We start from the raw sequence: 17,400 nt of genomic DNA, 5'->3' as shown, positions 1-17,400 counted from the left end.
AGTGTGGATTACTCCTGTGAAATTTTGGCCTGCTAGAGAACCTCACCTCGCTCCTACACTTCTTGATCTCCCTGATTATTTTCAGATAATGACTGTACATTATTTTGAAGAATTTTTTGCCTGCTTGAGAAACCTATCCTTCTTTCTCAATGGACTTTATTATGTTAGTACATTACAATTGATCTGCAGAGAAGTTAAAACTTTAATTAAATATACATTTTCTTTCTCAAGCTGTTACCCCAGTTTTCACCTTGACACAGAAAGCATTATGTTTGTGATGCATGAACTGAAGGAAAATACGTACATTACACAACACACTTCTCTCCAACTTGGACTTTGCTGAGAGATTCTTCAGAGACCATTCTCTGAAACTGTCAAATTGCTAGTCAAAGGAAATAATAAAAAATCTCATAAAGCAATACCTAACCACAAGCAGTTTATGGTACTCCTACAGATTTGTCATACATGCAGACAAATAAATTATCAGAATCACTTCATGTAAAGAAGAAAGAGAATTTGTATTGATACATGATCATGAAGGGGTCTCAATGTTTCCTTAAACACTGCAATAAAATCACTCCAAAATCACTCCAAAACTGCAACATATTCTGTTAAAATATATTCATATGCATTTTTAAAGACTAAAGATAAAATTAAATAATTATATCCACTACTAATTTTAATTTAGTTGTAATTATTTCTAAAGAAATAAATCATACAATGGCATCACATTTGGAGTACAATACAGTATTCGTAATGTGCATTTTTTGTGGCAAGCAAATTTTTTTTATAGATTTACATTTGCATGATTTCCTACTTCATCTGTGTCACTGACAAAAATGTTAGATTCTATAATTCTCTTCTTATTGTTGACATTCTTTAACATCATAAACATAGACAACATGTAAACAAACAACTTAATTTTGTTATTTGTAGTTCTTTATTCTACAAGTATTTTGCATTGGATTTTATTAATTAAAGTGATAACAGTCATAATAAAACTGCATAAACATTTAATGTATGTTTGATAAATAATTGTGTGGTTGAATAATTTTTTTTAAATCTTCCTATTCAGCACAAAACTCTCAATTCTAAATAAAAAATACCAGTTGTGTTGTTACTTATTTAACAGACCTCAATCAGCTGCTCTTTCCATCTGTAGTTCATCGATTCAAAGCCAGTTGCTGTTAAAAAAAAGGTGGAAAATTATATTCAGTTACTAATTAAATGACAAAGAGCTTTTTAGTGAGTTTAAGTCGGCTGCATCTGATAAATCACACCACACTGGTCTGGGGCGGGGGAATCTAAAGAAAATCTAAATGTACCATATGCTAACACAAGACTTATTAACAACATAATTGTTTCCAGGTTTTTTCTCACACTCATAATTACAGCAATAGATCGTACAGTTACATGAGACCTTGTGCTGAAGGTCAAGGTTTAGTCCAGTTTATTTCAGTTAAAACAAGGTTGTTGTTGTTTTTTTCTTTTTTTTCTCATTTCGATCTTTCAAGACTGACAGTATGTTATGTATAGATCTGACAGTAAGTTGGCGCCCCCTTCTCATGTTTCAGAAGAACCAGAGGTCAGAGATTCTATATGTTGCATGAAGCATAATTTTGAATGTCAACAGTTGTCTCTTTTGTGACAATTTTATTTATCCTAAGGTCTTAAGAGAACCATCTGAGTCAAACAAAAAGGTTTTGGGCAAATTCAATTCGGTTTCCTGAGCTTTGAAGGAGCAACCTTTGAGCAATAAAATTGTCCTCCAAGAAGGAATAGATTGGATACAAAGGGATGAATGATGTAGATACGGAAAGAGAAAGAGATCTGGTTTATTACACATCTTTGCTGTGTTTGTGTGTGGCCAGGCGGATATATGAGGTTTTTCTGTTGGTCTGTGTCCATAGAAAACAGTAAAGTTTTCACATGTAGAGGGGTTTTATAACAGGCCTTTGAGGACAATAGATGTGTGTGTGTGTGTGTGTGAGAGTGTGTGTGTGTGTGTGTGTGTGTGTGTGTGTGTGTGTGTGTGTGTGTGTGTGTGTGTTATTTGAATGTGAATGATTTTGCGTGCATGCGCCGCCATGGAAGAAGAGTGATGTGTGGGTAAGTGTGTTTAACAGACGTAAGTGAAAACAGGCCTTCTGGCTGTCCGCTGGAAAAGCTGTGGAAGAGATAGACATCTTCAGTCCATTACACATGCTTTCGCTTAGCATTTGAACAGCATACCATGTGAAGACATCAACTGCAGGAAACCTATTTGTGAGATTGTGTGTATTAATGTGGGATCAGTTTCTCTTCACCAAACAGCATTCCGAATCACTCAGACTGAAACTCTGACACTGTTCATCAAGCTATTTAAAGCTACACTATATAATTAATGTTGATTATTGAGAGAGTGCATAAAATCCATCTTTAAAACTGAGCCACAAGCATAGGCTGTTTTCTTTAAAATCTAAGTGTAATACACATAGAAAACATATCCTTGTGGAAATGTTTTTATGTTATGTTGGAATTGTTGGAATTGTTGAATAAAGTCATTATTTATTTATTTTTTCTCGTACAAAAACTATTTGCATCGCTTCATAATGTTATGGATAAACCACTGATGGCAGATGGAGTATTCTGACGATGTTTTTCATACTTTTCTGGACCTTGACAGTGTAATTTACTTGGCAGTCTATGGGACAGTCACAAGCCCGACGGTTTTCATCCAAAATATCTTAAATTGTGTTCCCAAGACAGACAAAGCTTTTATGGGTTTGGAACGATATTGGGGTAAGTGATTAATGACAAAATATTCATTTTGGGGTGCAGTATCCCTTTAAGGCAGTTCCTCTTCACCACAATCTGGTGTATAATGTGACCTGCAAGAATTATACAAACAGTGAAGAAGAGGTTTATACTAACAACAATCAGTCACATATTAAAATAATATATATATATATATATATTTTTTTTTTTTTTCTACCGAAACATAATATTAATTCAGTGTATTACTTTGTTTCTTTTTACATGTTTGAGAAATTTCCAAGCAAAAAGTTTATGATTATGAGAACAAACTGTTAAATAGAAAAAACGGTCTTTTTCCGGCCTCCAGAAAGCGAGTCGGTTTTTGATTAAAGTGCAACAGTCCATTAGAGACTGAACAGTCCTCTCCATAGCAACAAAAGCAAGAATCATGGGATTTCCCTCTGATTCAACGAGGGCCATTCACTCAACCTGGATGACAGACACAGATACAAAATGTCTGTGTATAATGTTACCAAGAAATAAAGCCATTCGCCATGAGGAAGTATTTTCCCCACAGAAATGTGGAGGGACCTTCTGAGGTTTTGTATGTATGTGTGTCTCTCACGGCACATAAAGAGCTCATGCAGCGTCCTGAGCGATGAAGTAAGTCTTTTGGCAAGGGACACCAGTAATTAAATACAGGTTTCGTTCTGTGTTGTGTTGAGCACATACACATGCACACTGTTACAGATGCTCTCGACTCATTTGTGAATGTTTCTGTTTATATACAGAAGGGTAGGTTACTGGTGCAGAGAATGGAAAAAGGCCTAACACAATAATAGGTGAAATTACATTGGGTTAAACCATGATTTGTTTCTAGACTAAGGTATTTAAGTGTTTACATATAGGAACTGTTCCATGTACGTTGCAGTAAAAATTAAAAGACTTAAACTAAATATTCATATGTACTTTAAATCATTTTATGGATGATTGGAGTGCACTGCACCACCAAAATATTTTACACATAAAAAATTTAAAGTAAAGGTCAAAGTTTGAAAATGGATTTTAATTATAGAAACAATAAGCTGGGCTTTTGAGCTTTTTTTTTTCATTTCTTTATTAATTTCATTTCATTAAATAATCTTTTGAGCATGTTTTTGGGATCTGGGTTTCAGTTATCATCTAAGCTTCTTTGTATTTTTTGTTTTGGGGTTAAATATTCTTAATAATTTTTCTTCTAATGTGCTCTTCAACTGTGCTTAATTTACTTCAATGTCAAACTCTTCACATCATTTTATATTTTTCTACCCTCTGTATATGACTACATTGCACTTCACTTTTGTATATAGTGTACCCATTAAAGTGAATTTGAAAGGGCTATTATTTATTTATTTATTTTTGAAGGCTTTAAGTTAAAACCATACATTGATATCTGAAGCTGAATGTTGTTGAAACTTTTTATTTGTCACAGACTTTACAATTGTCCTGAAGACAATGTGACACGACTCATTAAAAACACACAACGGCAAAACTCACACACTAGGCATCCTACCACATTTATGCCTACTATATGCCACTGTTAATGTCACACGGAAAACTCATAGGGAACACAAGAGAACCTTTTAAATTGTCAATGCCCTAGATATATTTAGAGATTTAACTAAGAAGAAATCTCTAACAATAATAATAACAGTGAGTAATAATTTCAACATTTAGGTAGTAATGTGGATCGCCCTACCAATGCTGACTACTCTCAACTGCTGTATAATATATCAAACAGAATAAAATAACAGCTACTTTAGACATTTCACAACATTTACACATTTGTATCCATGTTATCTATCATGTAGGACACACAGAGGCCTGAACAAAGAAAACACTTAGACATACCTTGAAAGTTTTTATAAAAACAGCATTGCTAATAAAATAACATTATCTGAAAGCTGCATGTAAATTCATGTATTTTGTGCAAGAATAATCTTCGCATTTGTCACACAATACAATTTTATATAGAATAGAATATATATATTATCTTCTCTGTGCGTATTTCTAACCTGGAAGAGCACAGCTCATAACTGCTCTATGAATTCAGTTTTTCGCCCATTAATTATTATTTATTAGTTTTGGCTTTTTTTTTATGCCCAGCATGTATTTACCATCTACTCATTAGAAGCAGAAGCATTCTAGCTGTTTTGATCGCTCACCACTATTTCTTTGAGATTTAAGTTAATCCATAATGCCACTGATATCTCCCTAATCATGGGAAAACACATGTTATTTTATTTTTAAATAACTAGGTCCAAGGCACACAGTAGCTCCTCCCCCTGTAACAGGTGTTGCCGCCCAGTCACAGGAGCATTTACCTCACAGTCGTAACGGGTAAGCTGGGGGAGGGGCATCGTTATGGCTCCACCCTCTGATGATCTGCTCAATAACCTTCTCGCAACATCTGTGTAAAAAAAAAAAAAAAAAAGAATTACAAATAAAACCGAGAGAGCAATTAGTCACTATACAACCATACAAAAATAACTGATCTCCCAATATTCACGAATATTGCACACACTGACTTGTGGTCTCCATGGTGACATACCAGATGGCAGCAACAGTATCGTGGCGTGACGAAGCCCTTCTGATTCAGAAGCGTCTGGTTTTCTGATCTTTTTCTCTGGAAAACCATTCACCACCTGCAGCACAGAACCCTTGGAGAAAACAGCATCAACATTCACTCATAAACTCTCCTTGCACACATGAATAAATATAACAATTGCTTAGGCCTACTATTAATTGTAGATAAGTGTATTTATTTGTCTAAATGTCTAATTTAAACACCTGACAGGGGTTTACTTTGCTATAATCCCCAGCTGACTGCACATTATTCTGCTTATAACACAACTTATTACCAAACAAATAAACATTTGGACACTAATGTACGACTCATCAATTAACGCGCGCCTTGTGAGGCAAAACGCTGTGTGTCTGTAATAAGCAAATCAATCATTAAGCTGTGTTAACTTTAAACTGTTGTGGAAAAGCCTATGTTCCGTTGTCCTTTCACATTAAAATCCAGCAGCATATTTGTTTAGAAGTGTTTTGGATTGTTTTACTTGTAAACAGCGCTTGATCTGTGCATATTCAGCTGGAAGTGACAGTTTGATGTTAAAACGTCTCTAAAACGTCACGCACGGTGGCTTGCGGTGTTCGGCCATCTGAATGCACTGGGTCAGTTGGCCAATCAGAGCAGATTGCAATTGTCGGTAGGAGGGACTTTGTAGAAAACGACGTGTTTGAGAGAGGCGGGACCTACAATAATGTACAGTATTTGAATATATATATATATTTTTGGACATTAAAGCATGTCAACATATTCTGTTACACCAAATACACCAAATAATGACATTTAAAAAAGCATCATATGACCCCTTTAAAGATTATATTATATCATATCATATCATATTATATTATATTATATTATAAGGTGAGGTTCTGCCAATCACAGTCAAGGAACTATCTGTTATATAAGTTATATGACAGTTCACTGAAGTGAATGACCACTCAGAATCACATATTCCAGAGAGATATGCATTGATACACACTAACGTTCAGACATACCAGCTTTATTGCTTCAGACAAAGGTATGGTCTCCAATTTCCTCTTGAGTAGCTTTGGGTTTGTCTGACATTTAGAAGAAATATCACTGTCTTGAATAATTTCGCTAGAGATTTACAGAAACATGAAGAGAGACAGAAAGAAGAAGGCAACAGAAAACAGACTGTTCTTTAATATCTGTATTTATTTGTTCATCTGTTAAGCGTTTGTTTGCAGAATAAATCAGATCATCAAAGAGTGTCTCTATGTAGATGAAGTCTCACCTGCTGTTGCCCTGGTTTGTGGTTCTAATGTTCTGTGGAAGGGTGTCACAGAAGTCTAGAGGGGCTGCTGGGAGAGCAGGGGCAGTTTGTGTGCTGCTGGAGGGGGTCAGTTCAAGCACTGAACCTGGGCTGGAACACATCGACTCAGCTGGAGAAACAGTCCGCAGCTGGAAATCATCATCCATGGGAATGTATGGAGCCAACATATCCAGATCCAAACCCACACCCTACAAAAATCATCACAAGTAACAGAAACTAAATGAACACATGTGTGCGGTACATTTGTATGTTATGTTGGTTTGTTCATCATTGACTTATATACTGACATCTATGTAGATGCAGAAAGTTTGCACTTCATTTTAAGTCATCTACCTGTGTATTAAATGTTGTCTTGGACTCTATATCCATGGAAAATAGTCTTTCCACATGATCCGGTTTTAGATGGTCACTTAATTCTGAATCCACAGAGAGATCAACCTGAACATGAACAAACAACCAATCCAAACTCACATTAAAAATCTATTCTTTAGAAACAGTAAACTAGAAAAATCATATAAAAACATCTGTAAAGTATGAGGAAATAAATTTGACTAGACTCCACCTGGGATCTGGAAGAATCAGGAGCCGAAGATTGTGGAAAGGGGAAGTCGTCAGGTTGTAGATTGGCTGTGGAGACATCATCATCATTTAGGGAGGAGTAGGGAGGAGCGAGGGGTGAGAGGGGTAGCAGGGCACTTGAAGAGGGCAACATAACATCATTGTAGAGAGGAATTTCTGTCAACACAGAGATTGAGGAGTCTGCAAGAAAATTAACATAATGACGTTAAAATCCTCTGTACTTTCTTATAAATAGTCAAAATATATATACAATTCATACATGAATTAATTGTGAGCCATTCACATTAATAATGGTTATACTGCTTAATACCGTTTAGTTATTGTTTTAAGAACAGTGAGTGGCAGGATTATACAGAAAGCCAAGAATCTCTAACTGTAGTTGAATAAAAAAAAAAATTATATGTTTTTTTCTAGAAGATGTTTAATAGCGGAGGTCAAACATTAGGATGAATCAGGATGAAGCTCTTTCTTGATTCATTATTTGATTGTGTTGCCAAAAAGTAGGATATTTTTATATAAAATTGGCTTAAAATTGTAAAATAAACACTTTTGTTTTTTAAATGTATGCATCTTTCTTTAATGATTAAATGCTGGGAGGTCACATAACAACACTGTAGCATGTAACGGTTTGCCTAAATTGAAATATTGGTGCATAGTATTGTATCCATTTATTTTGCAACACTGAAGTAAGCTATTCTCTGTGAATGTGAGAGACTTCTGTTACATTAGATGCTATATGTAAAAAAAAAAAAAAAAATACCATTTTACAATGTCAATCAGCATAACGTGCTGTTTTAGTACAGATAAAATATGAAAACACACAGAATTTACTGTAGGCTGAAATTGTGTGAATGACCCTGAAACTTCCATAACTGATGGTCTCATGTCAAGAACAACTAGTAATTGTGATTTCGATAAGTCATTGTGTGGTTCAAACCTGTGCTGATGATATCCAGTGTGAGGATTGAGTCTACTACAGTCAGTGCCTCTGGCTTCCCCTTCAGACTGTCGTATAGCTCATCTCTCACACACTCTTCTTTCTTCTCATCCTTTGCCTCCTCTTTCAAGTCTGCCACAGTCACTTCAGTCCCGAATGACTCCTCGTGGTGTTCTTCCTGTTCCTGTTTTATGTTTGTGCTGTTGGTTTGTTGAAGGGACAGGATTTGTTTGGGCTGTTCAATGCCACTGAAGTGAGAAAGTAAGAAAGGATGAAAATAATACCACTTATACAAACAAGCACATATTGGTATTCAGGTCGACACACGCATTCTATATGCACACTAAGTGTGTGAAGTCCCACCTGAGGATATAGTTAACACAGACCACACACTGTGGCTGGGAGTTTTTACTGTTATAGATTACAGTGGCTTGAGTCTCTGCCCAAGCAAACCCTCCTGCTTTAGCCAGCAGCCGGTACTGTCCAGTACACACTTGTCCCTTCACAAACACTGCAAAGAGAGAAATACATGAAACATTATGATATATCTTCATTTAGATTTATGTAAGAGGACTGCATTTATATGAGCTTACAGTAGTGGTGTGCTTTGGTCATGCGGTCAGAATCCAGTGCGTGATAGTATTCATACACAGAATGCTGCAACAGTTCTACTGGAGCAAAACCCAACAGCTCTGTGATCCTGCAAATACACACAATTTGTATGTTGCTCTGAGACACTGCAGCTTTCCACAAGTTACCACTAGATAGTGAAGAAATCAAGGCCATAAGTCTGGCTATACAGTCCACACACTCTCCGCATCTGAACATGCATACTTCCTAAACAGTATGTCCAAATATCTGTTAGTCCTGAAAAGGTAGGCAAAATACCCAGATGACCTACTTCACGTGATTCTGAAGGTTTCGAGGCAAGTTCTTCACTGAATATAGTACAAACTAAATTTAATAGAATTTCAGTTTTGTTATTATTTTTATTCTCTCTTAGTTAGAAATAATGACATTATGCATAGTTATTTTATTCTACAGACAGTCTTAGTTTTTAGCAGTAAGAAATACACACAAAATATTTTTTATTTTCTTTTATACATCTGATGATTCTGATAATAATCCGCGAGAAAAAAAGACATGCTGTAAACTTAAAATAATGTAAATATTTTCAAAATAATATTTTAAATAGCTTTGGGGTTTAATACAGTCACAAGGACAAATACTACAATACAATAATAAATAAATACAATATTGTAAATAATATAATATAAAATATATATATGATACCTTTCAATAGTTTGGGGTCAGTAAGAATTTTTATGTTTTTAACGTCTCTTATGCAACTATGAAACTATGAAAACACTTTTTTCCCACACCATGTTTACATGAAAAGAAAGTAAAAAAAAAAAAAAAAAAAGAATTTAGGAGTCTTTGGTTCTTAAACTGTCTTAAACTTAAACTTTATAGTGCACGATCCAAACTTACATTTTATGAAAATGTTTTGTAACATGATATTGATGTACCATTTACATGGTAATGCAATGTCTGATTTTAAAATGGGTTTCAAAGGATACATTTTGAGATTTTAAGTTTTCAGTCGATATATAATTTCTGATGATTTCTAAAATGTGATAGAGAAAATGGCAACATAGAAGTCTTTCTTTTTAAACAAAGGTCAAATCTCCAGTTATAATTTAGATTTTTGAGGGTGCACTCTTGTCATAAATTAATCAATTACTTTTCCTACATAATTTTTTACAAAAAATATTGATAAAATATATATTTGGGAGCCTTAGACCTTTCCAACGATATATAGTTTGTCAAGATTAGATTAGATTTATTTGTAATATAGTGAAGTAAATGTAGGCATCCCACAGAGGGGACGGGTGACAGTTAACAGGTTTTAAGTGATTTGTCTTTATATTTCATGCTGAGTATTACTCTCACAGAGGTTGTATATGTATATATATATATATATATATATATATATATATATATATATATATATATATATATATATATATATATAAATAAAATATGCCCTTATATTTTAGGAAGAGGAAGATAGGGGTCCATTTCATCAAAAATGTCCACCCTATAAAAAATGTTGTTCAAATTCAAATTGCTGCCGTCAACATATAACCATTGAATTTAGTGCTGAGTGGGGCAGGTGTTATTGTACAGCACTCAGATGTGCTGGGACTTTACCTCTCATCGCAATAGGTGAAGCGCATATCTAAAGTGTGGCGGCTGAGAAATGTTCTAGAGTCCAGAGGAGCCTCAATGTTCATCGGGTGGGGAATAGACTCACAGATGAGCACCAGGTACGAAGAACTCATATTGTTTTCCTCAACCACACCTTTCTTGATGCCATCTGTTGTGTGGATATGGCCCGAACAGCGCAGCACCTGTCAGAAAGAGAGGCTGATAGGGATAAATATGGATCCAGTTTCACTGTGTAGATGCTTTCAGAGTGACGTGCAGTCACATGGTCAAAAGTGCAGCTCAAGTAAGGAGTGGTACCTTCCAGGAGGCAGATTTGACATTGACAGTGCGCCCTCTGCTGGTCAGTGTACATTTCATCCTCAACAGAAAACCTCTGTTTGTGTGCTGCTCCTTTGCTTTCTTAGACAGACCTAAATGTGGGAAAAGGGAGAGAGATGAGTGTGAGTGATCATGATTGTGACTGAGACAGAGAAAGAAAAAGAGTGAATATTACCAGTCCTCTGTGCCAGCATTTCTCTGAGCTCCTCATGGTCACACGGATGAGTAAACTCAAACACACTATGTCCAGTGTAGTCGACCTACAGGGGGAAAAATGGTTTAATATACATAAATCATGTTATTTTTCTCATTTCTAAGACCTGGATACATATTCATAGCCACATTAGTGATTCAATTTGACATCAACCAGTTTGCATTTTACAATGAAATGTAATAATTGATCACACTGCTACAGTAATACCCAATGGATTAGTACCCATTTTGTACAATTACTACAGTAATACCCAATTTCTTACCCAAAATATTATTATTAAGCCTGCAACTGTAAAACCTGGCATATTGTTTTACTTTTATTGTCCAAACAATTCAAATCGTTAACTCATGCAATACCATTCAAAAGTTTGGAGTCAGTAAGATAAAAAAATAAAATAAAATGCTTTTATTCAGTTACATTATATTAAATTGACCGAAAGTGACAGCAAACATACATTCTGTTCATCAGTGAATACTGAAAGAAAAGGCACCATGGTTTTCATTAAAATATACCACAGCATAACTGTTTTCAATACTGATCATAATAATAAATTTATTATATAAAAATTATTTCTGAAGGATATATGTCAAACTGAATTGAGCCAAACTGTAAAAAAAATTTTTTTAAATTCTGATTTTCATAATGTTGTTGATGCATTGTAACAATCACGACAATGATCATAATCTAATCTAATTATTGTCAGTTCATATTGTAAAACTACCCCAAAAAAACAAAAAAACACTTTCAATGTGAGTTGGAACCACTGATCTATATATATGACTATATGTTCTATATTATAGATCAGTGGTTGGAACTCACCTGAGGAAGGCCCAGACACTTGCTGACACTCTCCGACAGGTAGACGATGTCGCCATCACCAGAAAGAACCATGAGAAACCCATCCAGAGCTTTCAGATATGAACTGTTCCACTGAGAGTCTAATTCAGACTCCACGTCCAGTACATCTATAGAGATAAGAGTGAACACATGCTGTCAGTGACAAACACTGCATGAACTCACCAATCATTTGTCCCATCTCTCTCACCTGTTTTCAGTAGTGTACGCAGGCGCAGGTAACTGAGTGCGAGTCTTATGACAGATGCTTTATCCAGGTTAGAGGTGACACTGTGGGGGAGGGGCAGTTCTCTGGCCAGTTCATAAAACACCTCGGATTCTTTTCCTCTCCGACAACGCGCTGCATCTCTGGATTTCTCCTTTCTCCGCTCTGAACTCACCCTATAATGAACACATGCACAAATATAATCCATAATAAGGGGCTGTGCTGTGTGCCTTCAGCAATACACATCTGTGCACTATGAAAAACATACATCATAGAGCTATAAAAGCACACATACATTTCACAGTGTATAAGCCAGCTGCAAACATTATGCAAAGGTGCAGTTGAGCAAGCAAACTCAGGATGCTGAAAAAATACTGACAACATGATATGATGTTACACTATAGGGCTTCTGTTTTTTATAAACAATAATAAAACAATAATGTGTTATAATGTGTGAACGTGTATTGTGGAGCGTAGTTTTGTGTTATGTAGGGTCAAGCAGGGCAGTTCTCCTGAACTGAAGACAGTCGCCTTATTAACAGAGACTCGATGGAGACATGGCAGACAAACCACTTTCACACACAAAGATCCTACTGTACAGTTCCCGACATCATGATGTTTGCTGTGAGCTGTTCTCAGGGCAAATATGGAAAACCAAGAGCTCATAAAACATCCGTGGACAAGACTAGTCAGAGATGTCAACACGGTTTAATTAATTCTGCTGGATTTATTTTTTCTCTTATATAGGTTTCTTTCTCCAGATTTGAAGCCACAATTTACATACTGTTCAAAAATTAGAGATATATATATATCCCTGCTGAAAACCAGCATATGCTGGTTATGTACTGTATGTATTGAACTATGGCAGCTGGTTTGAGCTGGTTATGAGATGGTTTAAACTGGTCATGTGATGGTCCTGTGGAGGAGCTAGTTGTTTTAGGACCCGCACATAACCTGCTCAAACAAGCTGCCATTCTTCAAAACATACCTAACCAGCATATGCTGGTTTTTCAACAGGGATGTATGAGTTTGTAAGCTATTATATGTTTTTATATATTTGTCAAGTGCTAAGGTCACATTCAATTTAATGCCGACTTCACACACTTGTGGGTGTAATGGGAAAGGTTTTGTCTGAAAATATGAGTCATGAGATAACATGTGTCAGAGGGCCCAATTTTGCTATATGCATGTATATTTAGAAAAGGGTGATCATCATCATATACAGCTGCTTGTGACTGACAGATGCACATGAGAAGTGAAAAGCACGTTTTTTTATTAAAAGAGAAATTGCCTTCGGGTTTTTTTTTATATGGAAGGTAAATTGATTTTACTGCCACAAACATGTTTTATTCTAAAAAAAACAATTTGCCATCAGTTTTCTACATGGCAGGTAAAGTTATTTTACAGCCACTAAATGTATACAATAATCTATATATTTAATTGTGTTGGTATTTATCAATGACTATCAATGCAGGTTACATCATTCCACCAGTAGGTGGCAACAAGTGATTGTGTTCATGAGTCAGTCACTGGGGTGAGGTTCACACTGCATGAAAATGAGGCCCAAATCTCATGTGTGACTGAAATCTTTTTGTTTCATGACAGTATGATCAGCACAAATCAAATGCATTCTGATCTTTTTTATTCTGATTTGTGCAACTTTCATATTAGGTCCTAAATCCGTTTTGCAATGTAATGCCAGTCTGAACGGTTAAAACAGAACTCATGCAACTTTTACATACCTGGATCATTTGTCATAATTCCACGCTGACAGGAGTTAGTCATATTATTTTATATACCAGTAATTACTTGATCTGTAAATATGACAGAAGGTTGCGGAGGCAGTCAGTAAAGATAGAAGAGGTGTTATTTTACTGTGAATTACAGTGACAGCTCTATAAAAAGCTAAACTTACAGGGTCGTACCATAAATATTTAAAAACTTGTTCCTCATCTTTGTCCTCCATAATGTGAACAGTCATACAAAAAATCAACTCTGACCAATAAATCATAAATTGAGCACTAATGCTAGAATGCTAGAGAAAGCACTTAGCCATCTCACCCCTCTTCCTGTCTGTTTCTCTGAATCACTCCGCCTGTTTGAGCATTATCTGTAAATGCTGTTTCAGATACAACAGAAAAAGACAACAAAAAAGACACTAGTCACCATGTGCCAATAAACACACAGTCGCCCGGCTGACCATTTCCCATTCAACACACTAATTAGAAATATACAATTAAACAAATGTAGATTCATTAAGTTTTCATTTTTGTGTATGTACTTAAGCTGTAGTGAACATGTGTAGTACAAGAGTACACAATTGAAACCCTGTTACTGATCAGTTTCCAGCATATCTGAGTAACCTTCACAATATACATTGACCTTGACTGCATGGTATCCATGCTTCATAGCAACATAATGCAGGCCCCTGGTGTAGGGTAGTGTGTGTGATCTTATCAGTGTGAGTAAGTGATCGATAATAGTTTTTTGTTTCAGATTATATTAGATGTACTTCAGCCAACTTTTCATATTTAAAAGGGCAACAGTGGACACCTTTTTTACGATCTGTCAAAATCTTTGAACTCTGAAAGGTTACTTTAGGACATATTAAGTAGTTCTGTAGATTACTGTAAGTTACAATACAGCCACTCTGTAGGAAATTACAGATGCTGCCACAAACCACAAACCCCCGCTGAGAGAACATCAAACATCATGTAGTATAATAGATGACAAAGAGCCCCGAGGGAAGTTGCTGAACACTTTGCAATAAGGTTCAATTTGTTAACATTATTTAATGCATTAGCTAAAATGTTTAACCTTGAATAGCTGAACGTTTCATGAAATGTTACAAATGTATTAGTAGTGAAATTAATATGAATCAAAACTATTAAATGCTATAGAATTAAAGTTTTAATAAATGATCAGTCAGTCAACCTGCTCCGTATTCTCTCCTTCTGACCAGTCCAAACTGCTTCCTTCAGGGAACTACATGATTCATTATTTATAACACACACACATAAGGCATGCTTACTATGGTCTAAATATTTTACCAAGGACAGTGCATACATACTTGTGGGAAAACATCTCTGTTTAATGCATCTCCACTACATTAGCAACCTTAAATATTAGTATGAACAATGTTGGTGTTTACAACCAGTTTTAAGAGAGTATCATGTTTTAATACTCTCTTTCTGTACCTCTTTACAGCAGGAGCAGAAATGCTCTCTGTGTCTATGAGATTTAGGATCATGCCGGCTTATGAAATGAATCTAGGTTAATGCCATTATCCTATCATTTAAAGCTCTCATGCAACATTTAGAGCTTCTTGGCATCCTGTGGATACGTTATTAGACATTATAACACATTTGAGGAGTGTCCAGTAACCAAAGACATGTTAACTAAATCCATCCTAAAAAAAAAAAAAAAAAAACTCTTCCATTAGAGGGGTTACAGAAACCACAACAAGATGGCTAGCAGGACATTATTCAAGCAAAGGTCAACATTCTTCATCAGCTGTCTGATAATAAAGTCTCTTCTATTTACGAATTCTGTTTCTAAGAGGGTGAATGGCTAGTTTGATAAGTGCAGAAGCAGCCTAACCTTTCTCAGCGTTGTTTTACACCCCTGCGAATGACAGCAGCGACAGGCCACAAGCTGATAGCACACAGGGGACCTTGACCATAGAGCCAAGAGGAGAGGTGTCAGCTGATTACAGTTGACTTTCAGAGGAGAGCAGAGAGACACCAAAGATCTAACCTTCATGTGCTTGCAGATTTAAAAATGGGCGCCACTATAAAATGTACATGTGTTACACAGTCATTTTAGATGGAAATCTCGAGTGGTGCTATAACAATATAAAATTCATTCCATAATTCATTTTTTACAATACAAGTCACTTGTAATTCATACTGTAATTAAATGTAATTCAACTATTAAAATTAATTATATAAACATGAGCAGCCTTATGTACTGTAAAGTGCATTAAATATATCACAGCAAGAACCCAAACTAAACAATTTAAATATAAGGTGCAAAAAAATCTTTTTTTTTTTTTAATTTCAAATGTTGGATCTTGAATAGGTTTAAGTACTTAGCACTGCTTTTTAATTAAATTGCAGTAGGCCGTATCTTCCAGCAAGGCTCCTGGATGATTTTTAAAGGAAGAGATGATCAATCAAACCCACTATGTGATGTGGAGGTTCAACAGGTTCATCAGAAATCCTTCTGCACTCTGCACGTGCTATAAATCTTCTTGGAAAAATTAAGACTCAGATAACTTTTGGACCAAAAATTTGTATGGTTCAGTTCTCTAGCATTTAAAGTAGAATTCATCAGTGTCAGTGATGGGAATTCATTTCGTTTTTGTTTTTTTGTTTTAAGAAAAAAAATTACATTCAGCAATTCCTTTACGTTGTAACGTGGTTATGTCAATGCTTGGTCCCTAGAAATCCGTAAAACATGTTCCAGTAAGGCCACGTATTGCTGTTACAGTTTTTGAAGCCATGATTCAGCTCATTAAAAACACAGTTAGCTACTTAGAACCTAAAAATAATTTGGATTTATCATACAATCTAATCAGATTTCAGGGAGCCTACGTTTTATTACTGCTAACCGGCTACTAAAGTTACATTTGGGCCATAAGCCAAATCCTCAGCTCACTCACTGAATCAAATGTCGAAAAGACCGTTCTCACTGCAGTGAGGCAGATTTCCTGCCTCAACAACAGCTTGCTCGATTCACAATCTGAATCGTGAACGAATCATTCAGACCGGTTTTGTGAACCGGTTCGAATGATTCATTGGAAAAAAAATACTGGTACTCAATGGCACTTTTGTTGTTTTTTCTATAAATCTTCCGCTTCTACAGTTCGTTATAAAGCACAAATATTGCAAATACACTTGTCGCAGTTTCTTTCATGTAGATACGAATTCTAAATGCAGGCTAACAACAGGTTATAAGGGGGAAATTGAGAGACTAGGCTATTGATAGCAACTACAAGCAATACATGATAAAACATGGTTAATGAAACAATTTTACTGCCAACACAAGCGCATATCTAAACAGAAAGTGGTGCTTGTTTACCTTTTTTTCCCAGGTGCGACTGAATCCATGGTCAAACGGAACTCCAACACACACAAAAACCTTTGCAAAACCCCTCGATGGTTCAAATGATAGTAATCCCCAGAATACGTCCGGCTGGAGTTCCAGTGTTGGCTGGTTAAAGTTAAATTAAGTTAAAGTGATGCTTCGCCTTTCCTCCCTCGCTTTCTCCGCATCTGTCTGACGGTTCACGTGGGCGCGCAGTCACATGCCTCGGAGTTGTCGGGAACGCGCGGTGGTGTTCCATTGAGGATATTTTTGGCACGTGAACCAGTAATTGCCATTAACGCTCCTGTACCTGTAGAAGATGCCAGGC

General features: G+C 35.8%; 1 protein-coding gene across 1 annotated transcript; it reads right to left on the bottom strand.

Moving 5' to 3' along the window:
* Positions 1–5,021: 5,021 nt before the first annotated feature.
* Positions 5,022–17,240, bottom strand: LOC113092317 (hypoxia-inducible factor 1-alpha). Its single transcript, XM_026257897.1, has 15 exons — positions 17,067–17,240; positions 11,970–12,160; positions 11,744–11,889; positions 10,886–10,970; positions 10,690–10,802; positions 10,375–10,574; positions 8,754–8,860; positions 8,524–8,671; positions 8,161–8,408; positions 7,207–7,403; positions 6,978–7,082; positions 6,606–6,832; positions 6,346–6,448; positions 5,327–5,435; positions 5,022–5,185 (listed from the first exon to the last, which is right to left on the bottom strand). Exons 1-15 carry the CDS (start codon positions 17,093–17,095, stop codon positions 5,022–5,024), a joined length of 2,172 nt encoding a protein of 723 aa, XP_026113682.1. The 5' UTR covers positions 17,096–17,240.
* Between the last annotated feature and the right edge of the window lie 160 nt (positions 17,241–17,400).

Source organism: Carassius auratus, unplaced genomic scaffold (genome assembly GCF_003368295.1).
Source record: "Carassius auratus strain Wakin unplaced genomic scaffold, ASM336829v1 scaf_tig00214567, whole genome shotgun sequence".
NCBI classification, from domain to species: Eukaryota; Metazoa; Chordata; class Actinopteri; order Cypriniformes; family Cyprinidae; genus Carassius; species Carassius auratus.
The sequence above is the reverse complement of the archived record's forward strand: the minus strand, read 5'-3'. Positions and strand labels throughout refer to the sequence as shown.